The sequence below is a fragment of the Callospermophilus lateralis genome, chromosome 1 (genome assembly GCF_048772815.1).
Source record: "Callospermophilus lateralis isolate mCalLat2 chromosome 1, mCalLat2.hap1, whole genome shotgun sequence".
Lineage (NCBI taxonomy): Eukaryota > Metazoa > Chordata > Mammalia > Rodentia > Sciuridae > Callospermophilus > Callospermophilus lateralis.
Genome location: NC_135305.1, coordinates 222614006 through 222641456, shown reverse-complemented (window position 1 = coordinate 222641456; position 27451 = coordinate 222614006). Strand labels below are relative to the sequence as shown.

Here is a 27451-nt window from a genome sequence, read left to right as displayed (position 1 = left end):
ACCATTCCGTGCTGTGTACTGAGGGGGCACTGGGCTGGGGACACAGAGGGACTTCCTGGGTGCCCCAGGGTTGACAGGGTGTAGGCCTCGCTCCCCAGGGCATCTCTGCCTCTGCCCATCAAACTGCACCAACACCCACAAAGCAGGGCCCTGTGTGGACGTCCTTGACCCCATCGCCCCGGCAGATGGCTCGCTGTGGCTTGGGCGCTTTGTCCCCGGGGTGCACGTGTAAAAGTCTAATTCCCTTCAAGGGGAGTTAATCCGACCGTGGTGCTTAGAGGGGGCCTCCGGGAGGTGATCAGGATTAGAAAGGTCACAGAATGGGGACCCGGGATTGGACCCCGGTGGCTTTATAAGGACAGAAAGCAGGGCACGGTGGTGCACCTGTGATCCAGCTGTTCAGGCGGCAAAGCCAGCTGGGCAGCTAGCGACACCCCATCTCCAAAGACAGACTGTAAAATGGGGGGGTAGCGCAGAGATGGCGCAGTTGCCTGGCATCCGGTTCAATTTCCAGCACCCCAAAAAGAAAGAAAGAGCGGGTAAGAGGGAGGGAGGGAGACCAGGAGGGACGCCACCCTCCTCTCTGGCCACATGACAATGGCCTGAACTGCCCCCAGACTCTGCCAGCAAGGTGGCCACCCCTAGCTGGGGCACCGGCCTTGGACCACCACTGTGCACCAGAATAGACCTCTTTTCTTTTTAAAGATTTTTTTTTTAGTTGTAGTTGGACACAACACCTTTATTTTATTTATTTATTTTCATGTGATGCTGAGGATGGAATCCAGGGCCCCACAGGTGCTGGGTGTGCGCTCTCCCGCTGAGCCCCAGCCCCGCCCCTGGACCTCTTTTCCTTATAAAGTTTCCAGCCTTGGGCATTTCATTACAGGAACGCAAAAAACAGCTGACCTAGGCCTGCCTCCCACTCCCCTCTGCTTCCTCCCAGCCCCACCCCTCGGCTCTGCTCGCTGGCCCCTGCTGACCAAGAGGTTTCTGCTCACATGCAGAACTTCTCACCCTGCCACTGGAACACCACTGGCCAGACTCTGCTTAGGTGCTCAGACGGACCAGCCTCGGGCATTTTCTTGACCTCGGAATCAAACCAGTGACCATCCCAGCCTGTGGGGGCTGATCGCTGGGAACCGCCAGGTTCCAGTCACGGGGCTCGGCAGGAAATACCGGCTCCATGCCCAGCCATGGACACCCTGAGTCTCAGCCCCAGAGCCCCTGTACTCATTTCCCAGAGCAGCCATGACAAAGGAACTGGCACTCACCCTCACAGTCCTGGAGGCCAGAAGTTGAAAACTAAGAGGTGAGCGGCTCCCTCTGGAGACTCCAGGGACGGCCCTCAGCCTGTCCTCGCTCCAGTCTCTGCCTCCGTTGTCCCACAGGGTTCCTCCGAGGACACCTGTCATTTTAGTAAGACCCTGCCTAATGCACCATGACCTCATCTTAAGGAATGACATCTACAGGGATGCTATTCCCACATAAGGTCCCACTCACTGGCCCTGGGGACATAACTGCCACATTTACTTTTGGAGGGAACACAATTTGGCCCTCAACAACCATCCTGCCCTAAATGCCCCGAGTCAGCTCACGCAGCTACTGGGGAGGAGTCAGATGGCCCCTGCTTAGCGTGTCCTTAACAGGAATGGGCACCCAGGGGCCTCAGCCCCGTCTCAGAGAAGCCCAGAGGAAGGTCAGAGAGGGCAGGAAGGGCCCAAGGCCACACAGCCACCGAAGCAAGGCCCGAATCTGGGCATGTGTCCTTCTGAATGCCCCCCACCCCGCCCACCGGCCCTGACCCCTGATGGAGTTGCTTGGCCCCAGGGTTTGCCTCCTGCTGGGAGGAGAGTGTGCTTGGCCTGTTCTGCCTCCCATGAGCCTCTGAGGGCCACATCTCCCAAGACAGTGACCCAAGGGGCCTCCCCACTCTCCCCAGGGATGGAGTGATGGTCCTTGTCCCCAAAGAATCCCAGAGGCCTCTGAGAGGTCAGGTTTGACCCTCAGGGCCCTGGGCAGTGTGGAGCGGTCAGGGCTGAGTGATGGTTTGCTCACCACGGGAGGTTGTTTTCCGAGGGTTTTGTTTCCCTTGTGCTGGACGCGGAGCCCGGGGACTGGCGTGTGGCAGGAGCATTGCCCTTTTCATCTGGAGTCAGGGTCTGGCTAAGCTGCCCAGGCTGGCCTGGGACTTGCCATCCTCCTGCTGTGGCGTCAGCGTAGCTGGAATGACAGATGTGGTCCCCACGTCCAGCTTCCTCTTCTAAGGCACTGCTCCTGCTGGGGCCATCTCCAACCTCATCTGCATCTAGTGACCTTCAAAGGCCAACTCGGGCTAGGGCTCTGGCGAGTACTGGGCAAGGACACAGGAGTCAGTCCGAGGCAGGGCCCAGGCAGGACCCCAGGCTTCTCATCTCCCCAGGGGAAGCGTCGGCCTGTGGACCCCGAGCTCCCAGCCCTGCACCATCGCCCGCACCTGGCTCTGTGGGCCTGACGACTCCAGGGACCCTCCTGTGAGGGGACCCTTTTGACTCTGGCTCATGCCACTGCGCACTGTTCTCAGGTCACCCACGTTGTAGCAGGTGGCTGAATAAAATCCTGCATGTCATTTACCCACCCACCGACACGGGGATGTGAGCTGTCCCCACCTTTGCGCCGTGGTGATCACGCTGCCGTGGACACAGGTATATCTCTGAGTGCCACATCTCCAGTAGTAACTCAGGCCATGGGCTGTTGCCAGGGACAGGTCAGGCCTCTTGCTGTCCCCTGGCGGTTGTGTGCTCACCTGGATCCTGAGCACTCAGCCAGGAACGTGCGTTTACCCGCTCCCTAGGCAGCTGTGGCACTAAGGTGACATAGTCCCAGCAGAACCTGCCTGGCCCCCAGTCTCCCGCCAGCATCCTACACTGGAGCTAGGACGAGCCTCCTGGGCCCAGCCGTCAGTGACTGCCGCTCCTGACCACTTCACGGCCTACTTCATGGTCACCAGAGCAGCTGAGGCGGTAGAGGCCTCAGGGTGGAGCCGGGCTTCTCTTGATTTCATTCCTTTGTAACCTGAAAATGGGTCACAAAAATCTGGCAGTGGCCACCAGCTCCTTCCCATGCTATCGGGCGGCACCAAGTTGGAAACCTCAAGGACTTTAAACAGGGCCTCAGGAGGCCTTGGCTGTGAAGGCACGCGGCAGCAGTCATCACACAGCACCCTCCTCTACCTGCAGGGGGACACAACGGGGAGAGGGGCAGCAGAGGCGGTGCAGGCTGCTGGCTCAGGAACTCAGTGGGCACCAGGGATTGAACTCAGGGCCACTCGACCACTGCGGCACTCCCCAGCCCTATTCTGTACTTGAGACAGGGCCTCACTGAGTTACTCAGCACCTCGCTGGTGCTGAGGCTGGCTTTGAACTTACAATCCTCCTGCCTCAGCCTCCCTGGCCACTGGGATTAGACATGCACCACTGCACCAGGCTGCTCTGTGGTTTTTGATGGGGTCTCGTATGCTGCTCAGGCTGGCCTCAAACTCCTGGGTTCATGATCCTCCTACCTCAGCCTCCCAAATAGTTGGGACAACAAACTGGCCTGATGTGGTTGTTTTTGTTTTAAGAGAGAGAGAATTTTAATATTTATTTTTTAGTTTTCGGGGGACACAACATCTTTTGCTTGTATGTGGTGCTGAGGATCGAACCCAGGCCACACGCATGCCAGGTGAGTGCACTACTGCTGGAGCCACATCTCCAGCCCCCTGATGTGGTTGTTTTTAATTTTTTCTTTTGTACTTGTAGACGGACAGCATGCCTTTATTGCTATGTGGTGCTGAGAATTGAACCCAGTGCCTCACACGTGCTGGCAAGCGCTCTGCCCCTGAGCCCCAGCCCAGCCCCAGTTCCATGTTTTTTGTGTGGGAAAACACGTAACAAATTCCACCATCGGTGACAATCGAGCACATTCACACTGTCACTGTCATGCCAAGGCAAGCCTCAGCCCTGCACCCACCAATCCATGTCCCATCTGACTCCTGTCCTGGATGTCTCCTGTCACTGGGGCACACACTGTGGCCTTGTGTGTCTGGCTCTGAGCAAGAGGTCCTCGGTTCCATCAGCGTGGCAGCCGTCACCTGGCCTGTGCAGGTGGCTGAGGGACGCCCCGGGAGGGGGAGTGCACCGTGTCTGTCAACGGCAGCGCTTCCTTCAAGCCATTGCCACTGTGCCTCCGTGAACATCCCTGCGCAAGTCTGCGGGCAGTGTCCTCCCACCTGTGATGTGCCACCGCTGGACAGCACTGCAGACTGACCTCCATCTCCCAACAACAAAACGTTGTTAAAGAACTCGCAGGGCTTGGTGGAGGGTGGTGCTGGGGCCCCTCCCTGAGGCCCCCCTGGGCCCCATAGCGCCTCTACGGGAGGGGTCCAGATGGGGCAGAGCACGGGCCAGTCACAGCCACTGCACCTGATCTTCCCGGACGGGAGACCTGGAGCAGGCAGAGGCTGCACTGCACAAGTCTCCTGCACCTGGCGCTGAGCTGCGGGGCCAGCGCCGGCAGACCAGGACTGAGGTGGGGCTGCTGCTCCCGGGGGCCCCGGCTCCTGTCCAGGCCAGCCCTTTGCAAAGGCATCAGCACTCAAAGGAGCCACACACCCACCGAGGGGGGCTCTTGACCATGGAGGACCTGGGCATGGCCTCAGCCTGCACACTGCACCCCCCATCCAAGGCTTCCCTGTGGGCTGAGGCGACACCTAGTGGCACCCCATGGTACTGGCCACCCAGTGTCTCAGTCCAAACTGCCATCTAGCGGCTCCTGGCAGGCGGTCCGGGGACACCAAAAGGGTGAGGCAGAGCCGCACTTCCCCTGACCAAAGCGACGTGCCAGCCTGTTGCAGGCAGTCCCGGGGGACCTCATCCACACAGCTCCAAGGATCACAAGGTACCAACTGAGACAGGAGCGAGAATACCCTGAGGGCCACTGCAGCCAAGGGACAGGCTGGGGCTGTGCTGTTCAGAGCAGGTGCATCCTGGCACCACTAGGAACAGGAGGATGGCACACAGCACAGGGCCCCTCAGATGCTTCTGGGGGACCAAGAGGGTGGTGGCTGCTTGACAGCCCCTGCTCAGACCCCAGTGCCCCTTCACCCAGCACTGGGAGTCTCCCTGGGCCCCAAGACCAGCATCAACCAGCACTCCATTAACTGCAAGTTCCCCAGAACACCAGCGTTTTTTTGTTTTTCCCGGTACTGGGGATTGAACCCAGGGGCCCTTGACCACTGAGCCACATCCCCAGCCCTTTTTATTTAAGAGACAGGGTCTCACCAAGCTGATGAGGCTGGCTTTGAACTTGCATCCTCCTGCCTCAGCCTCCAGAGCCACTGGGGTTATAGAACTGTGCGGCTGCGCCAGGCCAGACCAGCGGGAAAGGCATCAGTCACCAGCATAGTTTGATCATCAGGACGCAGCACAAGGCCAGGCATGTCACACAGTGGGGCAAGCATTTGTGGACAGGGCTGATTGGGGCTCAAGAGCCACCTGCTGGACAGGATGGGGCCCGCTGCCCAGCATGAACCCACGGACAAACACCACTCCAGGCTGTCAGCTTCTGCCTGCCTGCTCAGGGGACCAAGGTGGTCCTGGGGCCTGGCCGCCACCCCCACCACCAGGCAGTGCTCGAGGCCATGACACCCACCATCGCCACTGCCATCTGGGCGGTGGCCCCTTTCCAAGCCTGCTGCAGAAGCTAAGGCCCTGGCCACAGGGGAGGTGGTTCCGCTGAGGAGAGGGTGGCCTGGGTGGTGGCCAGGCCGGCGTGACCCTGGGGCTGCAGAGGAGTGACCAGGCCACTAGCGCAGGCTGCACTCCCCACCCTGCAGCTTCTCCTGCTCCAGGGCGCGCACCAGGTCCTGCACAAAGCGCATCTCGGAGGCCACCTGCTTGGCCAGCGCCTCGTAGCGGTTCTCGAGGCGGCTAAAGCGGCGCTTGAGCCCGCTGGCCCCCAGCAGGGCGCCCCTGGCCTCCTCCTGCGCCTGCCGCTGCAGCGCCTCCGTCCTGTGCAGCTCCTGCCGCAGCCGCCTCAGGTCCTGGCCCAGGCTGTCGCTCTCCTCCTTGTACCAGGCCTCCTTCTCCTCGTAGATGGCCGTCAGTGCCTCCACGTCCTCCCGGCATAGCCGGCGGCCGCGCTCCAGCTCGCGCAGCCCCTCCTCGGCAGCCGCCACCTCCTCCAGCACCTTGGAGAAGCGCTCGAAGTTGGCGTAGGTGTTGTTGGGCGGCATGCTCGAGTGCGACTTGATGGTGTACTCCTTGAGTCGCGTGGTCTTCAGGCGCCGCCGCTCGGGCTTCTTGCTGCTGTCCTCACTGCGGACATTGCGCCGCCGGATGGCCTGCAGGGGACAGGGAAGAAGGTGCCTGGAGCCGAGGGCAAGCCGTGGCCTTTGGGACTGGAGTCTACCAACTCCCGTGTCCACCCGTGGAGCAGGTGTGCAGACAGCCTTCCCACTGCCACAGCAGGGCCAGGCTCTGCCGGGGCCTTGCTGACCTGCGCTCCACCGCCCCCTTGCAGGACAAGGACCTCCCCAGACGCGGAGGGCTTGCCCTGCCCAGGGCTTGTCCTTCAGTGGGAGAGACACCTCAGTCCTCACCTTGATCCAGGAATGCTCCAGGCTCTGGGCGATGGTCATTCTCCTCCTGGAAGACCACCCCAAGTCACACCTGTGTCCTCCACACCATCTACCCACAGCAGAGGGGCCAAGCTGTCCCCCCACAGCACTGGCCCTTAGCACCCTACTTCCAGCCGCTCCCCGTATGTACCCCCCAGCCCCCTGGAGTCCTTCCCAGCCTCTGCTTGGCCAACTGGGAGGCCAGGGGCAGGGACCTGGGACAGGAAGCCTGGGGTATGTTTTCAATGGAACCACAACCTCCCACTGTAGTCATAAACTCAGGCACCCACAGGAGGGCCAGGTCACAGGAGAGCACCGTGGCAGACTGGGTGCCAGGGTTCTACGTTTTGCTGGATCTGGAATTTTACACAAACCTATCTCCAATGCTAGTAAGGAATTTAAGGTTTTTAAAAACATGGCATGGCCAGGTGTGATGGTGCACATCTGTAATCCCAGCAGCTCAGGAGGCTGAAGTAGGAGAATCGAAAGTTCAGGGCCAGCCTCAACATCTAGCAAGGCCCTAAGTAACTTAGCGAGACTCTGTGCAGAATCCCAGCTGTTTACAGAGGACATAAACGAAATATTAAAAAAGAGCTTAGAATGTGGCTCAAGGGTCAAGCACCCCAGGTTCAGTCCCCAATACCAAAAACAAAAAATAAAAACCCGAACAAAACAAATATGGTGTGGCCAGACCAGTCCTCAATCCCCTCTGCCTGGCTGAGGAGCCAGCCAGCCCTCAAGGCCATGGGAGCCCTGAGTGGACTGCACTGGAGTGCGAGGTGCAGTGGGCAGGGGTGTGGGGGGGTGGCTGGAGGCTGGGGCATGGGCAGAGTGGGCAAGGCTTTCTCCAGGGGCCCAGTGCGTGCTCCTACTTGGGATCTTTGACCAGTAGCCGGCGGATGAAGTCCTTGGCCAGCTCGCTGGTGCTGCTGAAGTACTCCTCGTCGAAGTCGTAGTTCACGGCCGAGATGTTGGTCAAGGTCTCCTGCTTGGTCTCACCCAGGAATGGGGACGCGCCACTAAGGCTGGAAGACCGAGGCAGGCACAGGCTCGATGGGGTGTCCCAGTCCCTGCACACCCACTGTGACCTTGCCACCTTCTGGTTCACCACCCGACTCCAGTGGGCCCATAGGGAGCCAAACAGGATGGGCCGACAGGGTCACCTGACCACTGGGGACACATTCCTCTACACAGTCACCTTGTCACCCACCAAGCTGCTCCCCCTCCCAGTCACGGAGGGGACGTGTCTCTGGAAACTTGGTGTCTGGGTGGACACAGCTCAGAGCTTCTCCTAAAGCATTCGACAACTAAAGGCCGCAGTGGCCACTTTCAGGTGAGTCTCTAGAGGCCTGTGCTCCTGGTTCAACACCTCTGAGGTTCTGGGCAGGGGTGCGGAACCCCAGCTGTTCACAGAGCACATAAAGCCCCAAGTGGGCGCCCTCTACAAAGTGCCCGACAGTGCCCAGGCGAGAGACCAACGGTCTGACTGGGGGAGGCGAGGAGATGTCCCCAGGGTCAGGGGTTCCTGGGTTCCAGCCAGAAAGTGATGCTAGTGGGGAATCGGAGCGCCTGGCCAGAGCCACCACTGACCTTGGGCACCAAGGTCAAAAGCAGTGTCCTCATGTCTGCAGAAGGAAATCTGCTATTTATGCCAGTCTTCCATAACCCCCAGGTCACCTGGACATGAGGCACACAGGGCAACTACCTCCCTCCAAGGAGCCACGGCCAAGTCTGCCTGATATGCCCACCCTCCAGGCCAGGGGCCAACGCGGCACAGGCCTGGCCTGGCCGAGCTGTCCCAGGCAGCAGCAGGGAAAGGCCAGGACTCGGCCCTTCTGTCTCTGGCTGCCAGTGGACTGTCCACAGTGGAGGGGAGGAGATATACCCCCTCCTGGCACGGCCACTCAGAAAACAGGGCCTGGCCTCAGAACTTTCCAGAAGCCCATAATGGCACCCACAGAGAACCCTCCACTGCTCCACTCGCCCCTTCCCTCACCCAGGGTCACTGAGCACCACTGTGCAGAGCTGGCAGGACCCCCACGTCCCCAGGAACAGCCCTGACTCCAGGCCAGACAGGCAACTGCTGTGCGGCACGACCAGGCCAGCAAAAGGTCAGCACCCTGGCCAGTACTCACAGGATGTAGGTGATGACGCCAATGCTCCTGAAAGACAGAAAGGAGGGACATGGGTCAGCGGGGCCCCCAGGACAGAGGTCCACAGCCAGGTCAAATGAACCACTAGGGAAAGCAGAAGCCCTGAGCCAGGGGCAACATCCCCCCAGCCCTGGCCCCAAACTTTAGGGGCTGACACTGTCCTCTGCTCTGGGCTCCACATAGCCTCCAGCCAGTCCCTGCTCCCTGTCTCTATCACTCTGAGATCACCTGGAGTTTCCCACCTGGGCACCTCTGGCCATCCTTGCCTACTAATGTCAAAGCTCAAACTGGCCAGGGTGGGGATGGGTCAGAGCACAGTGGCCCCACACCAACCCCCACACTGACAGTGGGACCCTCATGGGGCCTGGGGGTAAACTTTTACACAGGGTCAGACACTGAACCTCAGACTGTGTCCGTCCAACATTTCAATGTCCATCAGCTTTGTTTCTTTCTCTTTTTTTTTGGCGGGGGCGGGGGAAGGTACCAGGGATTGAGCTCAGGGGCTTTCAACCACTGAGCCCTGTCCCCTGCCCTACTTTGTATTTTATTTAGAAAGAGGGTCTCACTGAGCTGCTCAGGGCCTCACTTTTGCTGAGGCTGGCTTGGAACTGGCGATCCACCTGCCTCAGCCTCCCAAGCCTCTGGGATGACAGGCCTGTGCCACCGCGCCTGGCTGTCAGCTTTGTTTCTAACACCCGTAGGAAACAACATGGAGACCCCTGAGCAGAGGGGCCTGGTCTGGCCCTCGGGCTGCCGTCTGCCAACCTCTATCCTAAGTCAGCAGTCTGTCCATCCCCCCGTGGCACCCAGATACCACCAGGAGGAAGCACACAGGCAAGGCCCCAGCCTGGCCAGCTCCCGGGACACTCACCACATGTCTGCCTCCAGGCCCAGGGGCTCATAGTTGACAATCTCAGGAGCTGTACGAACAGAAAAGAGAGCATAGGGCCAGGCGCTGGGGACACAAGAGCCAACAGCAACAGCACCCTGCCACATCCCTCCCCCGCAGTTGGGAATGTGTGTGCACACACACACTCCACCCCCCCAATCCCCCACCCCCGTATACATGTATTTTTTTTTTTGTGTGTGTGTGTGTGTGTGTGTGTGTGTGTGTGGTTGAGGGAGTGAAAATTTTTTAAAAATTAGAAGAATTTTTTTTTTTTTTTTTTTTTTAGAGTGAGAGAGAGTGAGAAAGAGAGAGAGAGAAGATTTCAATATATATCTTCTAGTATTCGGCGGACACAACATCTTTGTATGTGGTGCTGAGGATCGAACCTGGGCCGCACGCATGGCAGGCGAGCGCGCTACCGCTTGAGCCACATCCCCAGCCCCTTTATTTTTTTTTGATGTTACCAAAGACTACACCCTGGAGCTCTACCAGAGACGGATTCACCCCCAGCGCTTATTTATTTTAAGACAGGGTCTCGCTAAGTATATGCCTCAGGCACCCCAGTAGCTAGGACGACAGGCGAATGGCCTCCGGCTAGGGCACAGACCTTGGTGGAGGTGCTCGCAAATCCCACTGTACTTGTCAGTGAATGGACACAGGCAGGGCTGACTCAGCCCAGACCCTGGGAAGAGGAGCTGGACAGTGACAGCCCAAACAAACCTGAGTCCCCATGATGCTGGGCACGAGAGGGGTGGCCGGAGACCACACACAGTGGGAATCTGCAAATGCTCGCCTTGCCAAGCCCTGGGCAGACACCACATGGACTCACCCACAAACTCCGGGGTGCCAAAGATGTTCTTGAACTCATTCCCTGCTTCAATCTTGTGGGCAATGCCAAAGTCGATGAGCTTGATCCGGGGGTCAGGCACATTCTTGTCCAGAAGCATGATATTTTCTGGCTGGAGTGGAAGACTTCTGCTACTCCTGTGTCCACCCACATGTCTGGTCAGAGCACCCTCATTCTGTGGCATGGCCAGACTGACACACCCTAGGGTCCCTGGCCCAGGCTGTCCTGTCCCCTCAACCCTTGATAGCATTGGGCTGGAGGACTTGTGCTCTGCTGCAGGATCGGGGCCTCCCCAGCTCCCATCCTGGATGCATGGCTGGCTCATCCCCAGGGACCATAGGGCTCACCTTAAGGTCGAAATGAGCGATGCGCTTGGAGTGAAGGTAGTGAACGCCATCCAGGATCTGCTTGAGGAACTGGGTGGCCTCGTCCTCGGTCAACGACTCCTTCTCTGCCAGGAAGTCGAAGAGCTCCCCACCAGAGACCAGCTCCAGGATGAGCACCACGTCCGTCTTATTCTCAAAGACGTCATGCAGAGTGATGATGTTGGGGTGCCGGATCTCCCGCAGGATGCTCACCTCCCGCTCGATCTCCTCCCGGCTGACACCACGCCGGCTGGACGCCAGGCGGCGCTTCTTGATGAACTTGGCCGCATACTCCTTTCCAGTGCCCTTCTGCCGGCACTTCCGCACGATTGCGAACTGGCCACTGAGGGAGCGTGGGGAGGGGAGGTGAGCTGGGCAACTGCATAGTAGCCCCTCTTGCGCCCCAGGGTGCAGCCCTGCACCTGGGACCTCAAGGAATATGGGGACTTGAGATAAGAGCCCAGTGCAAGGATGGGCAGCAACTCCATAGCCCTCTCAATACAAGGAGCCAACCCTCCAGGACAGTACGCGGGGACTGGGCACATGGGTGCAGAACGCTTGAGCCAGTGCTGCCAGGCACTTCTGCAACAGCAAGAGGAGAGAGGAGGCTAAGTGTGCATGGGAGGCACCAGGACAGGCCATGGGGGTGACCCTCGAGAGGATCTGCCACAGGCCAGGAGCAAGCTGCAGAGAGCACTCCACCGTCTGAGTGTCCCCAGTGTGGAAGGCTGCTGCCAAATGGTGATACTGGCGGGCAAGGGGAACTTTAGCAGGTGGGCCTGGCAGGAGTCTCTGCCTGGAGCCAAGCCCTCCAAGAGCCTGGGGACCCCAGTCTCAGGCTCCCCTGCCTCCTAGCTCCAGATGCAAGCAGTCCTTCCAACATGTGTGTGCTGCCCCAGCCTTGTCAGAGGCCCAAAGCCATGGGCTACATGATCTTGTGAACTTGAACCTACAAAACTAGCTAAATAAACTTTTTCTCTAAAAGTTAATTACCTCAGGTATTTCATGGTAGGATCGTAAAACTAACACACATATAACTAATACACAAAAATTCTTTTTGTTTAAAACAGGTCTATGCTGCAGCCCTGTGTACACGTGTTTCCAGGTGTACACAGAAGGGCTCAGATGCAAGGCATGGCAGGAGGGTGGACGAGAGGGCGAAGATTCACTGTCCACTTGAGCACTTGCCTAGCACTTGTGAGGTACTGGGTTCAATCCCTAGCATCACATAAAAATAAACAAACAAAGGCATGCTGTCCATTTACAACTACCAAAAAAAAACACCAAAAACTTTTTTAAAGTGCTCCTATTCAGCTAGGCTAGGTGGCACACCACTGTCACCCCAGCAACTCAGGAGGCTGAGGCAAGAGGATCTCAAGTTCAAGGTCAGCCTCAGCAACTTAAGAGAACTTGTATCAAAAATGAAAAGGGAAGCCAGGCACAGTGGCCCATGCCTGCCTAAATCCCAGCAGCTTGGGAGTCTCAAACAGGAGGATCGCAAGTTCAAAGCCAGCCTCAGCAACTCAGTGAGACTTGTCTCTAAATAAAATACAAAACAGGGCTGGGGTCGAGTGCCCCTGAGTTCAATCCTGGTACCCCAAAAAAAAAGAAAGAAAAGGCGGGGGCTGGGGCTGGGGCTGAGATGTGTCTAACTACAACTAAAAAATAAATATTAAAAAAAAAAAAATGAAAAGGGGTGCCAGATTATATGCCTGTAATCTCAGCAACTCGGGGATAAGCTGCCCCTAGGTTCAAACCCTAGTACCAAAAAAAAAAAAAAAAAAAGAAAAAGAAAAAACCTTCAGTCTAACAAGTACCACTGACTTCAAAGCCTGAGACTCAGTCCAGAATGGACGCCTGCTCAGCACCGCTCACCACCTCCAGCTCATGGACCCACTTGTCCTTCAATGGCTGTATCTTGTTTCCTCTCAGCCCCTAGACTCTGGCCAAATGCCAAACCTGCCCCAGGAAAAGGGTGGCAGAGGACACAACCATGACCTGGACAGGCAAAAAATCAAAACTTGTAGCCCAAAGCAGCCAATCAGTCCACATTCATTAGCTCTGGACTCCTGCTGTGAGAGCATGTCCATCTCTCTCTCTGCAGAACTTAGGTTTGGGATGATGGGTAGAGACCACCAGGTGCAAGCCCACCTGAGGCAAGCCAAAATCTGAACTAAGGAGGCCAGAGGGGACCCTGGGCAGGTGCTACTGAGCCCAAACCCTTCCACCCAGCACCGTGCTTCCTCCAGCTCCCCTGAGCCAGTCTACACCCTGGAACACAGGGCCCCCAGGAGCACCCTGGCCATCTGTGGACTCCTATTACCATAAACTAATCCCGACCTCCCTTATGCCCATGGGATTTCGGTTTGTCACTGAAGAGTCCTGACACTGACATCCCCCGACCCACTGAACCTCCATCCTGTGAGTCGCTGACATCCAGGTCCACCTCCCCTCTCGCAAGGTTGAAAGGCCATGTGATCTCCCCACATCTGACTGCCCCGTGGAAGAGACCCTCCTTGAGAGCCCGGCCCACATGCTCCTCCTTCTCTGTAGCTCCCACAGGAGGCCCGAGATCAGGGCTTCAGGCCTCCATCCAGCTATGTAAGGACCCGACACAAACCAGCAGGAGGCTCGTATCTGAAACATGCAGCCACTGGGGAAAACGGAGTGCTCCTCCGTGTACCAGGACAGAAGCCAACAGGGGAAAGTCACAGTGAAGGGGCAGGTGAGGTGAGTCCCTGCAAGGGAACCACCCCATCAGCATGTTCTCCAACCACAAGCATGAAAAGCACCAGACTGAAGGAGGGTATCCGCAGAGGGGGGGTCTACCAGACAAGACTGGGCCACGTGAGGCTGTTAGGACTCAGGGATCCCCCGCCCTGGGGTGAGTTTGGGCTGGATCTACAAAGGTAGTTGGAGCTGCATCAGCAGAGAGGCTGAGGCATAGTGAGGCCACAGAGTGGAGAGCCAGAGTGTCCCAGCAAGGGGACTTCCAGAATTATGGGCCAGGCATGCTTTCTTTTTTTTTAATATTTATTCTTTTTATTTGTAGTTGGACACAATATCTTTGTTTTTATTTATTTTTTTATGTGATGCTGAGGATCGAACCCAGGGCCTCCCATGTGCTAGGTGAGCGCTCTACCGCTGAGCCACAACCTCAGCCCCAAAGGCCCACTTTCTTTAAAGGGCCAGGTCATGAACACTTCAGCTTTTCAGACAAGTCAGTCTCCACACAGAGCCACCATGTAACTTGGTGGCACAAAAGCCACAAAAACATCACAGGAGGGGCTGGGGATGTGGCTCAAGCGGTAGCGCGCTCGCCTGGCATGCGTGCGGCCGGGGTTCGATCCTCAGCACCACATACAAACAAAGATGTCGTGTCTGCCGGAAATTGAAAAATAAATATTAAAAAAAAAAAAAAAAAAAAAAACAAGAAAGAGGTAAAGACAATTCAAAAAGAAAAACATGCTAAATTCAAGGAGTAGATGGAATTGGTAGAACATGATACAAAAGACACGTTTCTCTCGCCAACAAGAAAGGAATGAGCAAAAGCACACACACACACACACAAATAAAACTATAAAATATTAAAAAGTTCCTTCATATAAAGAAATAAAAATACATATTTAAAAAAAAAAAAAAAACATCACAGGAGCATGGCTGTGACCACAGCCTCTTCTTTATTCACTCCATTTATTTACTGCAGCAGTGCTGGGGAGGGAAGCCAGGGCCTGATGCCTGCTAGGCCAGCCTCCCACCAAGTGTTATTGTGAACACCGAAAGGAGAATTTCCTGTCATTGTTACAGGTCATGAAGTCCAACTTTCTTCCCCTCAGCTATTTAAAACTGTACACAGGGGGGCTGGGGCTTAGCTCAGTGGCACAGCACTTGCCTAGCACAAGTGAGGCACTGGGTTCAATCCTTAGCACCGCCTAAAAATAACCAAATAAAGGCATTCTATCCATCTATAACTACAAAAAGTTTTTAAAAAACACATACAGCAGTCTGAGTTTGTAGTCTGCACAAAGATAACTGACAGGAAGAAGAAAAAAAGCATATAACTGTACCGTATTTGGCCCACTGGCAGTAGACAGTAAGACCATAGTCAACAGACTCATAGAGCTAAAAAAATCAAACATAAACAAGATAATGTAGGGCTGGGGCTCAGTGGCAGAGCACTTGCCTCGCATGCGTGGGTCCATCTACAACAATGACAGAAATATTTTAAAAAAGATAATGTATAGGCTGGGACTGTGGCTCAGCGGTAGAGTGCTTGCCTAGCACAGGTAGGACCCTGGTTCGATTCTCAGCACCACGTAAAAATAAAGGCATTGTCTTGTGTCCATCTACCAAAAAATATTCTCTCTCTCTCCTTCCCTTTCTCCTTTAAAAAAAAAAAAAAAAAAAAAAAAAAAGATAATGTATATGGAAGGACACGCACAGGTGACACACAAGTACGATATCATTTTACGTTAAACATCCAGGGATTCTCAGGAGTCTGGAACCCATCCCCAACAACATCAACATCAACATGGAGGAATGGCCAAATATGGATTAAATTTCACTGACTTTTGCCAAATTGAATCCGAGGTGCTAATTAGTGCATTTCCTACAGTAAAGTATGAAATTTCTCAGAGGGAAGGGGCTGCATTATCCACCACAGTTATGGAGGAAATTCCTGAAGGAAGGATTTCAGGATCCCAAATAACACCCAGCCTGACACACAGCTCAGTTATTTACATTCCCTTCTGGTGACATCATGGGGCGGGTCTGAGTGGATCCCAGGAGGCTGCCCAGCAGCAAACTCACCAAATAAGGTTTGAGGCTCCACCAAAAAAAAAAAAGGGTGGGCTCAGTGGGGCCTGGCTGGTCTAGAGGTGGGGCCAGGGGCTGCCCTCCAAGGCCCAGACAGGCAAGACATCAGCTGCTCCCTGGAAGGGAAAACCTCAGCAATCTCCCCACAGAGCTAAACACCAGCCTGAGCAGGACAGTAAACCCCAGTGCCCCAAAAAGAGGTTAAAGAGAAAGACCCTCAAGAACACACACAGCTGTGTCTTCTGCTCTCACGCCTGTGCCAGGCTCTGTGTCTGGCACTAGACGTTTCTCCCCACAACAAACACGCGGTACCTCAGAGAAAAAGTTCAAGGGCAGGGCTACCTGGCTCCAGAGTTCGAACTCTTTCTACCAGCAAATGACACTGACTCATTCCTTTGTGGGACAAAAGACAAGAAGGGAGAGTTCCTGTTTAGAAAGGCCAACGATCCATCAAAGAGGGCTGCTCACCTGCCCAGCTCCTCGCCCATCTCATAGTGGTCCTCCACGTCTTCCTGTCGGAACGACGACATGGTGGCTGGTCTGCCTTCCAGTTGCTTCTGCTCCAATTGAAAGCACTGAGGCCCAGGGACAGGGCCTCGGGAGTCCCCTGGGACCCTGGAGGAGACAGGCAAAGAGGGAAAGCAGGGGATGAGGTGGCAATCATCCCTCCCTGGTGAACGGACACCCGCTCGCTCGCATCAGTCCACCCTAAGGTCCAAGCCCCTGGGGGGTGCCCTGCGCTTAGCGGCTGGGTCTTCCCAGCGGCCCCTCATGTAACCCCTGTACGAGGCGCGGGGATCGGCCGCACTGGGCTACCTCTGCCCCCGACGGATGCCGCTCTGCGCCCCGGTCAGCCACGCGACGCCCGGGCCCTTCCCCGCCAGGCCCACCCCCGGCCCAGCTCCGGTCCCACCCCTCCCCTGGGCGGTCTCCCACGCCCGCTAACAGCAGCCCACACCGCCTCCCGCGCAGTCCCGCCTCCCGCGGGCGCCAGGCGACGGCTCCGAGCTCCTGCGGGGCTCTGGCCGGACGCCGACCTCCACCGCCCGGGCACCACCGGAGGCCGCCCCGCCCGGCGAGCCTCCTCCGCCGTCTCGCCCCACCCTCCACAGGGGCCAAGGAGGCCGCAGCGACTCCCTCCTCGACCCGCCCGCGAGCCCGCGACCCCCACGGTTCCTGCTCCAGCAGCCCGAGGCCGCCACGCCCCTCGCAGGCCCGGCCGGCCCAGGGTCCCCCGGAGTCTCCCAGCTTCGCCCCCTCCCCGCGGCCTCCAGGGACCCCGAAGCGCCGCCCCGGCTCCCCCAGCCTTCCGGCCTCGGCCCAGCAGTATCCGCACCCTCGGCGGCCGCGAGTCCAGGGCCAGCCCCGCCGCCGCGCTAGCTTCAGCCGCAGACCTCTGTCCCAGCCCCGCCACCTCGGACGCCGCGTCGCGCCTGCGCGACGTCACCACGTCCTCAAGTACCCACCCGGAGGCGGGCCTACCTCTCATAGGTCAGTGAGCCAGCCGCTCAAGCCGCACCTCGACGCCCCGCCCTCCGCCTTCTCTCCGGGCTCCACACCTGGATACGGCCTCCCCGTTGGCTGACTGACTCACCATTCCTAATCTGATTGGCTGGAGTAGTCCGCTAACTTCCGGCTCCTGGGTCGCCCCTCCCGCCTCTACTCTGAGCTGAGCTGAGGCTGCAAGACAGATAAGTCCCGCCTCCCGCGGTTCGGGAGCACCGAAGGCAGCGTCAACTGGGAGCCAGGCGCAGTAATTCACGCCTGTAATCCTGTCTACTCCCAGGTTAAGGCAGATTAGCAAACTCGAGACCAGTGTCAGTAACTCAGAGGGCCTGTCAAAAAAAGGGGCCGAGGTGTAAACTCAGAAGTAGGGCGCCCCTGCCTGTTCACTCCCCAGTACGGGGCGGGGGCCAATAGAATCCTCTGGATGGCTGCACTTTGCAGTTCCTGGGGTGGACAGTGGGGTACTTAGCCTGTGTGACAGTCTTCGCTGTAAAATGTTTTATTTTTCTTAGTTGTAAATGGACAGAATGCCCTTATTTTGCTTATTTTTATGTGATGCTGAAGCTCGAACCCAGTGCACCACGCATGCTAGGCAAGTGCTCTGCCACTGTTAGTACCAGCCCCAAATGTTGACATTTTAAATGCAAAAAAAATGCAAATAGGGACTGTCAAGTATTGCCATTCACAGGATCCAATTTAATGTGACCAAATGACAACCTTGGGAGACAATTACCCCCATTATATAAATGACACCTAGTGTTTGTCCTACCAAGGTCAGGGCAGATTCTCCCCTCCATAGGTCTGAAATCAAAGCCAATGACAAACCACCCCAGGTGTCAAGACCCAGTCTTCTGACTTCTGTTGACAACCCCAAGCTCATGTGCTCACTCCCTGCTCTCCAAACCCCTTTGCCTTACTTTAATATTTATTTTCTAGTTATAGGTGGACACAATCTTTTTATGTGGTGCTGAGGATCAAACCCAGTGCCCCACACATGCCACACGAGCCATCTACCTGAGCCACAACTCCAGTCCTGCTTTTGCCTTACTTCTGATCTCAACTTATCCTATCCCCCAGGAAGTACAAGTAGTACTTTCTGGCCCAAGATGGCCTCCTGCACTAACCCCCAGGCCTACTTGAGCTCACAGCCATAGTGGCACCTTCTCCCAGAAGGCCTTCCGCATTGCACCCTCAGGACTTAACCATCAGTACAGCAGACGTGGAGCCAGGGCTGCCACTGTGGACAGATGCAGGCAATTCTTACCACTGCACAAGCTGCACCAGACAGCTCTGTAGGAGCCCAAGCAGGTACCTAAGCCGCACTGGAGGCTATACAAGCTGTACTGGAACCAACCGACCCTAACCCTTCTCCTGTGCAGATGCCCCAGGAAGGATGCAGACCCAAGTCACAGGGATGGCACACTTCACCACCATTATCAAATTTATTATTCCAATGGCACTAATACAGCTGAAGGTGCTCATGGTGACACGGCACAGGACTTCCTGCCTTCTAGGAATTAATCTACCCACCATTCCTTTCCCCCTTTCTGAGGAAAATCCACTTCGGGCCATATACCCAAATAAACTTCTTAATGCATTTATTTTGAACTTTTGGACATCTGATTCAGTTTCCCTCTGATGATCTGAAATAAAAGCATTGGGTGTCTCACCCTACCTCCCCACCCCACCAGCCAAGTAGTCCCTTCAGAAAGGGCATTTCCCCTGCCTCTGGACTCCTGAAATAAATAGAGAGAAACGGCATCAAGTGTTATTGTTGAGCGATGGCACGGAGTGGGCCCCGAAACCCCTCAGGCAGGGCATCACTGTGTGGGGACAGTCTCAAGGTGTCATTTGAGAATGCAAGGACGTGTTGCTGTGGTCAAACTGGGTGTGGGTGTTGTGCCAAGTCCCGCCAGGGGTGGCAAACCACTGCTGGAAAGAGCCGCCTACAATTTGTCCAGGAAGTTGTCCAGGGCCGGGATGCCCTCCTTCAGGCCTTTGCGCTTGCGGGTCTCCGCTACCACTTGGCTGGGACGGCTGGTGTTGTCAAAGGGGTCTCCAGGCAGGATCTGCCAGTGGTCGAACACGCACTGAGGGAAGGCCTGACCACCTGTGTTGGACCTCAGGTCAGCAGTGAAGCCTGTGGGGCGAGAGACAGAGAGAGCTCAAGAGGCAGCAGGTACCTTGCATGTACTAGGTCCCTGGGTTCTATCCCTAGCACCACAGCAGGGAAACACTGGGAACCCAGGCTCTCCCTAGGGTGATGACCACCTGGGACTGTAGATAAGTCTCCGAGAATCCTGGGCAAGTCAGATACTAAGCCCCACCCATGATGGAAATGATTCAAAGGCCACTAGTATATAGAAGGGACAGCTCTTCCGGGTGCAGAGAACCAGCCTGAGCCACAGTGCTTGCAGCCCGCCTGGCCCATCTCCAAGATCCTACTGACCTATCATAGCCTTCCTGCCCTCATCAAACAAACTCCCAACTAGTGAATGGGGGCCACACAGGGTGCAGGCAGACCACCTACTTGCAGAAAGCAGATCAAAAAAGTTCCCACCAGGGCCCCTCCCCACACTCACACAGAAAGCCAGGCTTTCATCTGCCTAGATAGGCCCGAGGGGCACTTACCGAAGGATTCATTGACAGGCAGGTAGGCCTTGACGACGAACATGGGGGTACCAGCCACCTGGGATTCCTCAAACACATGACCCCGCTTCCTGTTCAGGACACCATAGATGCCACCAACCACCTGCTCTGGACACTGCCAAGAAAAGACAGGCATTCAGCTCCGTGGGGCAGAAAGGCAGCAGGAGGCCAGTGCAGGCCAGTGCACTCACCTGGATCTCCACAAGGTAGATGGGCTCCATGAGGCGGGGCTGGGCAGTCAGCACACTGGCATAGAGGCAGCGGCGGGCAGTGGGGATGATCTGGCCGCCCCCACGATGGATGGCATCCGCATGCAGTGTCACATCGTGCACATCAAAGCGCACGCCCCGCATGTTCTCCTCGCACAGTGCACCCTGGGGAATGGGGAAGGAGGCCTCAGAGACCAGGCACACACCAGCTCCCAGCAGGTGCACACCCTCACCCACACAGCTGCAGGCTCTGCCTGTGCTGACCTAGCATGCAAAGGCCCCTCACCCCCACAATCCGCATCCCAGAGATCCCCAGCCCAACTCCAGACCCAGGAGACACAGTGAGACCCCTCCCAGGCCATCTGGATCCAGCTCACCTCTTTGGTGGCCCACTGGAAGCCAGCCACCACACTGTCCTTGATCTCATTGAGGTACTGCACACCCTTGGTGATGTCCGTGAGGATGTTGGGGCCAGTGCCATCAGGCCCAAAGCACCAGATCTTGCGGGCCTCAGCCACATCCCACTCGTACTTCTCAGCCAGGTAACGGGCTCGCTGCTTGAGCTCCTGGCGGGCTGACACCTCACCCTTGTCGATGTCCTCGGCCAGACCATCAGGGAAGGGCCGCGCCTTCATGTACAGCCGATTGTGCTTGTTGGGGGACTTGGAGAGGCAGAGCACGTTCGACTCCTCACTGACTGTCTCCCGGTACGAAACCACTGGATCAGATTTCTGCAAGAAGAGTCTGGAAGTTGAACTGCTGCCTGGAGGTGGCCTTCCAGGGAGAGGTGTCCCTAACAGCTCTTCCCAGGGAGGCTGAGGGAGCCTCAGGCAGAGCAAACTGCCCCTGTTCAAGGCAGCCAAGGAAGAAAGGCGCAGAGGTCTAAGGAGCCCAACCAGAAACAGCAGAAGACAAGCAGAGCCATTGTGGCCAACCAGTTCCAGTGCAGAGCTAGTGCTCAGCACCAAGGGCAGAGGCCTGCTGTGGCAGAAGCCTGCTCCACAGGCTGCCCCTGCCCCACCGCACAGCGGGACAGGGCTGCCTCAGCTCACCTTGATGGGTATGCAGGCGTGGTCCTCCTCCAGGTCCTTAAGGCAGATCTCCAAGTGCAGCTCCCCAGCCCCAGCAATGATGTGCTCCCCAGACTCCTCGATGATGCACTGTGGGAAGCACAGGGTCAACCCCCTAGTGACCATCACCCATGGGCGAGCAAGACCACCAAGGCCGTGAGCAGTCTGAGTTGCCAGATGGAGGCAACAACCCGCAAAATTGAAAAACCTGTGCGTGGCTATGAGACCTTTTTGGCAACCTAGAGGGCAGCCACCAACCAGGAAGACATGGGGTGGCGTCAGTCTCTCCTTTTAAGAAGTCACCCAACAACCCCTACCCCAGTGGGGGTACCTGCTCCCAGGTGCCTGGAAAGGGACTCTGCCCACCTGCACCATGGGGTCAGACTTGGCCAGCCGCTTCAGCCCCTCCACCAGCTTGGGCAAGTCAGCTGGGTTCTTGGCCTCCACAGCCACCCTCACGACAGGACTGACGCTGAACTTCATCACACGCATGTTGTGGGCGTGCTCAAAAGTGGTGATGGTGCCAGTCTTCACCAGGAACTGGTCCACGCCCACCAGACCCACGATGTTCCCGCAAGGCACGTCCTCAATGGGCTCCACATAGCGGCCCATCATCAGGATTGTTCTGGGGAGAAGCAGAAAACGTCAGGCGCGGCCACCAGATCTGGTTCTGCCAGATCCCAGTCCTCTCCAGAGTGCAAAGCTCTCCTGCCTGGGCCTCCCTCAAGCCCTGGCTGCATTTCCTACATAATTTGGAGGAATCACCAGCAATTCCAAATTCCCCGTGAGTGCCACACCCATGCCACATCGAATGTGAGCACAGGGAAGCAAGAACAAAGGCATTGGGAATATTGGCCAGGCCTGAGCAGATAATGGAAATGAGGTTTGGTTGTCTCTCCCCTAACTCTCAGTTGCTGGTAGGGCCCAGTGAGCAGTGTCCGCTACTGGTGGTGCCGTCTTGGACCTCTCTACCTGCTCTCAGGGGATGACAAAACTGGTCACCCGCCTGATTCCTCAGAACATCTTGTCCTATTTTTGAATTAGGGTTCAGGTGAACAGAGGAAGTACACCTTGCTGGTGGCTTTCACTCCTTGTGCAGATGCAAGCAAGCCTAAGCCACCAGCTGCAGGCAGGGCAGGGACAAGCCACAGCTCCAGAGCTGCACCTGGGGCACTGAGGCCCACCCCACCACTCACCTCTGGATGGGCTTCAAGTAGAGGTCCTCTTTCTTCCCAGGAGTATAGTTGGGCCCCATGATCCTGACTTTCAGGCCGGTGGACACCAGCCCTGAAAAGACGCGTCCAAAGGCGTAGAACCGACCTTTGTCGGAGGTTGGCACCATTTTGGAAATGTACATCATAAGAGGGCCTTTGGGGTCACAGCTTTTAATGCCTGAATAGAGAAACCACCACAGGAAGCTATTCTCTTGCAGCTCAGCTCTCCAAAAACCCTGGGCCTGAGGCAGGGCAGCCAACAATCAGGAGTCCCACCCCGGCCTGGCTTTGCTTGCTTACCCATGGCAGCCTCGTCATCAGGGGGACCCTCATAGAGCAGCTCGCAGCGGTATTTCTGGGCTGTCACCGGGGAGGGCAGGTGGATGGTGATCATCTGTAGCAGGGCATCCCCAGCTGGCAGCCAGCGGCGCATCACAGCCTGTTGGACAGCAGGGAAGGAGGCTCACAAGTGGCCTAGGAACCCCCAGGACCATCACGTCACTTTTCCTTTCACTGGGGACCCAAGGAAACAATCAAGGACCAGGTTCTCCGAAACATGGCCACTTCTAGGAAGGCATGCTAGCAGGGCACATTCGGGCCCTCATGTCTTGGCCAGCAGGCTGCTGACCACCCACAGAAATGACAAGTTAAGGCTGGGGTGTGGCTCAGCGGTAGAGCACTCGCCTAGCACGTTCGAGGTCTTGGGTTTGGTCCTCAGCACCAATCAACAAGATAACGCTACCCTAACTAAAATTAAACATTAAAAAAAAAAAAGAAATGACAAGTTAAGCTCTGACCAAGCCGGAGGAGACGGATCGGTCTCCAACCATCTCACCTTCAGCAGTGGCTTGCCCTCTTTGTCTTTATCTTCACTGTCCAACTTAATGTCCAGTTTCTCAATCAGCTTCGCAGTCTCCTCTTTCTTGAAATTCATGATCGCATCAAACACCTACAGCACCAGGCAAACAAGCAAGCCCATTTGGAAAACCTACAAACCCCATAGCTACTTGCTGGTAATGATGCAAAGAGCCTGACCCACCACACACACCAGCACACCTCAGAGCAGGGCATTTGGGAGCAAAGAGCCTGCTCCAACTTACAGATTTTGACCTATAAAGTCTGCAGGCCTACTAGGCCGGGCAGGCCTGCCCGTGCTTTCTCCTTAAGTTGGAAGCCAAGCCTCACCAGACCCCTGCCTGCTGGACCTTACATTACCTCCACCTCTCAGGCAGCTGGAGGCAAGCCTAAGCTACCAGTCGAAACAGATCAGGTACCAGCTACCCTGACTGCTGCTCCTGCCCACTCAAGGAAGCAACAGGTCAGCAGACTGGCCTTTTCAGGGGTGATCTTGAACCATCTGACAGTGCAAAGAACACACATCTATTCATCAGCCTGGATGGCTCCAGAGTCACTCTCACCTTGAAGATAGGGTCCAGGATGAGCTGGCAAAAAGTCCTGGGTAGCTTCTTCCCATCAGGGCTAGTGGCAGACTTACTGAATTTGCCATTGGCTGGGTCGAAGTACCTGGGGAAACAAAAGGTTCAGCCCCATCAGATTAGGGATTTTGCAATGACCAAGACGGGCAACACGGGGAATGCGCTTGGGGAAGATTCCATAACGCGCTCAGTCAAAAACAGCGATCCCCCATCTCCACCTGCCTGCCCACCAGAGAGACCCAGACCCCACCACCAGTGCTACGTGCAAGGCTCACCGGTCTCCCCAAAGCTTCTTCATCATGTCCTCCACTTTCTTGGCCCGCTCAGCAGGCCCCAGCTGGCCCTCACCCTTGGCAGCAAACTTGGCCACATACATCTCTGCAAACTGTTTCAGGGTGAAGGCCCAGCCATGGAGGCCAGACCCAAAGCCCACGGTGCCGAGCACTGGGTCAATCTGGGAGAGTGAGGAATAAAGAGGCATGAGCAGGGGGTGGGCTCTGGGTAGAACCCACAGCTAAGTCCCTAGGCACCCAGGCTCAGATGCCAAGTTTCTTCAATAGACATCAGGTCAAAGTGAAGAAATTTCAGTCATCATGTATAGGGTGCCCAGCCCATCCTGCCAGGACCCCTGTCTCTAGAACAAAAGGGAAACAGGCACTGAAAATGGGGTCACTAGGCAGAGTTCCTGAAAGCCCAGGAGCTGGGTCCAGTTAGTTCTAAAACATCCCACCCCCATCACCCCATCACACCTAGCAAAAAGCATGCCTCCAATCACAACGCCTCTAGCCAAATCCCACAAGAGGACTCCCTGAAAGCAAGGGGCGCACCATGATGTTGCCCATGGGGCCGCTCTCGCCCTCGCCGTAGGTGGAGATGATGACATTGACGTTCTCCACGATGCGCTGGAAGGTCTGGTAGAGTTCCTCGGGCTCCAGCTGCAGCTCCAGCAGGGCCCGATCCATCTTGTTCATCATCAGCACAGGCTTGATGCGCTCGGCAATGGCCTGCCGCAGCACTGTCTCCGTCTGTACACATACACCTGGGGACACATGGGGATCTGTCACGCATAGGCAGCAATGATTGCAGGTTGGGGGAGCCTTCACACGGGAGCCCACAGCTTACCAGACACACAGTCCACTACTACTAAAGCACCATCGGTGACACGGAGAGCAGCTGTGACCTCTGAGGAGAAGTCTACGTGCCCAGGGGAGTCAATAAGGTTGATAAGGAAGCCAGAGCCATCCTTGCTCTGCTTGATGAAGTTCAAGTCGTTCTCCGAAAGCTCATAGAAGAGGGAGATGGCACTGCCAATCAAAGGAGGGGTCAGTCACATAAAAGCCACACAGGTCTCCTGCTCATGACTAAAGCCCTGGCTGGCTGGAGGAACCATAAGCCAAAGGTGAAGCAGTGAAGAGCGGGCGCCATCATTAAGAGCACTCCACCTTGTCCCCTCCCCTCTTTGTATTACTCATTCCTTGAGACAGGCTGCAAACTGCCTGCCTAGGGAACCAGCCCATCTCTGCTGTGCCTCTGCCAGGATGCATGTCCCTAAGGATGGGGACCTCCTGATACTGGCTCCCCAGAACCTGACTGGTCCCTCCACACTATGAGGCTGAACTAACAAGGAGCAACTGCAGGACCTGGCCAGAGTCAAGCCAAGACTGCTGTCACCATCCTCTGTTCACATCCTGCTCCCCACCCCAAGCCTAAAGAGATCTAAACACCTCTATTTACAGAGCTCACCAGTCACCCACTTAAGAAACAATAGCCACGTCACTCTGCTTTGTGTTTATGCAGTTGGCATTGGGGGCCAAGTTCCCATCCCACAGCAGACACAACTCTAATAAGAGCACCCCTAGATGCCAATGACATCCTCTCCTCCCAAGTGTGACAACCAAATAGTCTCCAGACAACCCCAACTGTACCTTGGAGAAAACCCAATTAGAGAGGGGGAAAGGCTGGGTAGAGACCCTGATGCTCACTGTGTCTTGCCTGGGGCCTGCAGCTGGGCTCCCACCCCTGCCCAAGCCCAGAGAGCACCAGGAGCGCTCACGTTGATTTGATGGTAATGCAACGCTCCTGCTCATCCTTCCGAGTGTCGGTGAAGCGGGTCTCCCCGGCCCGGGCAGAGGCAATGATGCCAGCCTTGCACACCAGGGAGTCGGTCAAGGTGGACTTTCCATGGTCCACGTGGGCGATGACAGACATGTTGCGAATGTTGGCCTTTTTGTCCATGATGGCCCGGATCTGGTCTACCGTGAAGTTCACCTGGGTGAAGGGGGATGGGGTTCAGACTGGACAGGGATTCCAGGAACCGGGTTTGGCAGGGAACACCAGGTCACACTAAGTCGATAGACTGCCAGGCCTGTGGCCAGGAGGGGGCTAGTCTGGGGAGGGTGCTTCAATACCCCCACACTGCCAGTGTCTGCACACACCCTTTAAAAACCACTGCCACTCTCTGAAGAGTCTCCTTGTAGCTGTCACTCAGAATTGACAAGCAAGAAGGAAGCTAGAGAAGAGGACTCCGCGATTGAAAACGGGTTTCCCTAGAGGCAGTAGGACTCTGCTACTGGAAGGATGGCGCCTCCCCAGCACCTTGCCTTACCACGGTGCTGACTGCCCCACTAAAAGCGTTATTAAAACCCAAGGTCACTCCTGCCTGGAAGAGGAGACAAGCACCCACCCAAAGGTTCTAAGTAGGCCATTTTGGACAAACGCAGAGCCGGGGCAGCCCGGACACAAGCCAGCACCTCCAGCCTCAAAGCACATTTTCACAATTCAGGCAACAGCAGGAACAAGGACTTAGGCCGAGGTGTCACAGCAGAAGGAGCCGTTTGGGGAGAACCTCTTCAGACCTTGCTTTTTCCCCCCAGCCATTTTCCTACCGCCCCCAGCCCCCAACAAAAAGCGATTTCAAGCTCACAGCCCACGAGTTACATAAGGCGCCTCCCTGTCTACACCCTGCTCCCACCGCCTTGCTCGCCATTACAGCGGCTGCCACATCATCATACGCCCTCCTCCGCTCCTCCCCCCCAGCTCTAGCTGGACCCCGGGTCCCGTGAGGCGACCGTGGTTCCGGAAGCGAGGAAAGGGCCGAGTGAACAGCGGGGCCCACAGACATGGCGGCGGCCGCTTCCCCAGCTCTGAGCCCGCCAGCCCCGCCGCCGCCGCCATGTCTATTCCCTCTCCAGGCGGCACCGGGACCTCAGGGTGGGCAGCCTCGAACCCGCAGAGAGCCCACCGCACTCCTGAGGCACCAGCCTCACAAAGTTGCTTACCATGGTGGCGGATGGCGGTGGATTCTCCCAAGCAGATCCGAGCGAGACGAGTCGCGCCGAGGATGGCGGCGACGACGGCGGAAGAGAACGCTGACGTCAACACCCAACCTTTTATAGGTCGACGCCGGTTGGGCGGGTCATATGACCTCGCTGTGGGGGCGGAGATAAGCGACGCAGCGCGCAAGCGCGCAAGGACGCACTTTGTCATTAACCCATTAGGCGCCGGCGCCTCTGCTCTGTGGCAGGTGCTCAGTGGCAGGGGAGAGTGGCGGGGGAAGGGGGCGTTTCGGGGGCGGTGGTCCGGCTCCAGCGTTCGGTGGTCAGGTGCGCAAAGCGAAGAGCGAGATTAGTAATCATATTGTTGCAATTCATGTCAGTTTGCAAAA

The 27451-nt window shown here is 56.6% G+C and overlaps 2 protein-coding genes and 1 non-coding gene across 3 annotated transcripts; all 3 read right to left on the bottom strand.

The window, feature by feature from the left end:
• Positions 1–5267: 5267 nt before the first annotated feature.
• On the bottom strand, positions 5268–17129 carry Dapk3 (death associated protein kinase 3). Its single transcript, XM_077109656.1, has 9 exons — positions 17040–17129; positions 16172–16318; positions 10871–11231; positions 10506–10635; positions 9659–9707; positions 8770–8796; positions 7507–7659; positions 6617–6662; positions 5268–6358 (listed from the first exon to the last, which is right to left on the bottom strand). Exons 2-9 carry the CDS (start codon positions 16231–16233, stop codon positions 5822–5824), a joined length of 1365 nt encoding a protein of 454 aa, XP_076965771.1. The 5' UTR covers positions 16234–16318; positions 17040–17129; the 3' UTR covers positions 5268–5821.
• A 1486-nt stretch (positions 17130–18615) lies between these two features.
• On the bottom strand, positions 18616–27165 carry Eef2 (eukaryotic translation elongation factor 2). The gene is made up of 15 exons (XM_077109655.1): positions 27066–27165; positions 25841–26055; positions 24910–25091; positions 24615–24826; positions 24063–24241; positions 23770–23875; positions 23187–23300; positions 22652–22790; positions 22334–22529; positions 21504–21762; positions 21120–21227; positions 20445–20798; positions 20050–20232; positions 19841–19973; positions 18616–19349 (listed from the first exon to the last, which is right to left on the bottom strand). The coding sequence occupies exons 1-15, from the start codon at positions 27066–27068 to the stop codon at positions 19156–19158; spliced, it is 2577 nt and encodes an 858-aa protein (XP_076965770.1). The 5' UTR covers positions 27069–27165; the 3' UTR covers positions 18616–19155.
• On the bottom strand, positions 24322–24386 carry LOC143638587 (small nucleolar RNA SNORD37). The gene has a single exon (XR_013154624.1). It is a non-coding gene; the product is annotated as a small nucleolar RNA SNORD37 (small nucleolar RNA).
• Positions 27166–27451: the final 286 nt, after the last annotated feature.

What these genes read in the sequence shown, in the direction of transcription:
- Eef2 (XM_077109655.1), bottom strand. An exon ending in TGATGACGAGGCTGCCATGG is followed by an intron (nt 22,530 to 22,651) that starts GTAAGCAAGCAA and finishes TTCTCTATTCAG; the next exon opens with GCATTAAAAGCTGTGACCCC. An exon ending in TCCAGTGGGCCACCAAAGAG is followed by an intron (nt 20,233 to 20,444) that starts GTGAGCTGGATC and finishes CCCATTCCCCAG; the next exon opens with GGTGCACTGTGCGAGGAGAA.
- Dapk3 (XM_077109656.1), bottom strand. Translation starts at nt 16,233, where the DNA reads ATGTCGTCGTTCCGACAGGAAGACGTGGAGGACCACTATGAGATGGGC. An exon ending in TGGCACCCCGGAGTTTGTGG is followed by an intron (nt 9,708 to 10,505) that starts GTGAGTCCATGT and finishes CTGTTCGTACAG; the next exon opens with CTCCTGAGATTGTCAACTAT. An exon ending in GGCGTCATCACCTACATCCT is followed by an intron (nt 7,660 to 8,769) that starts GTGAGTACTGGC and finishes TCGGTCTTCCAG; the next exon opens with CCTTAGTGGCGCGTCCCCAT.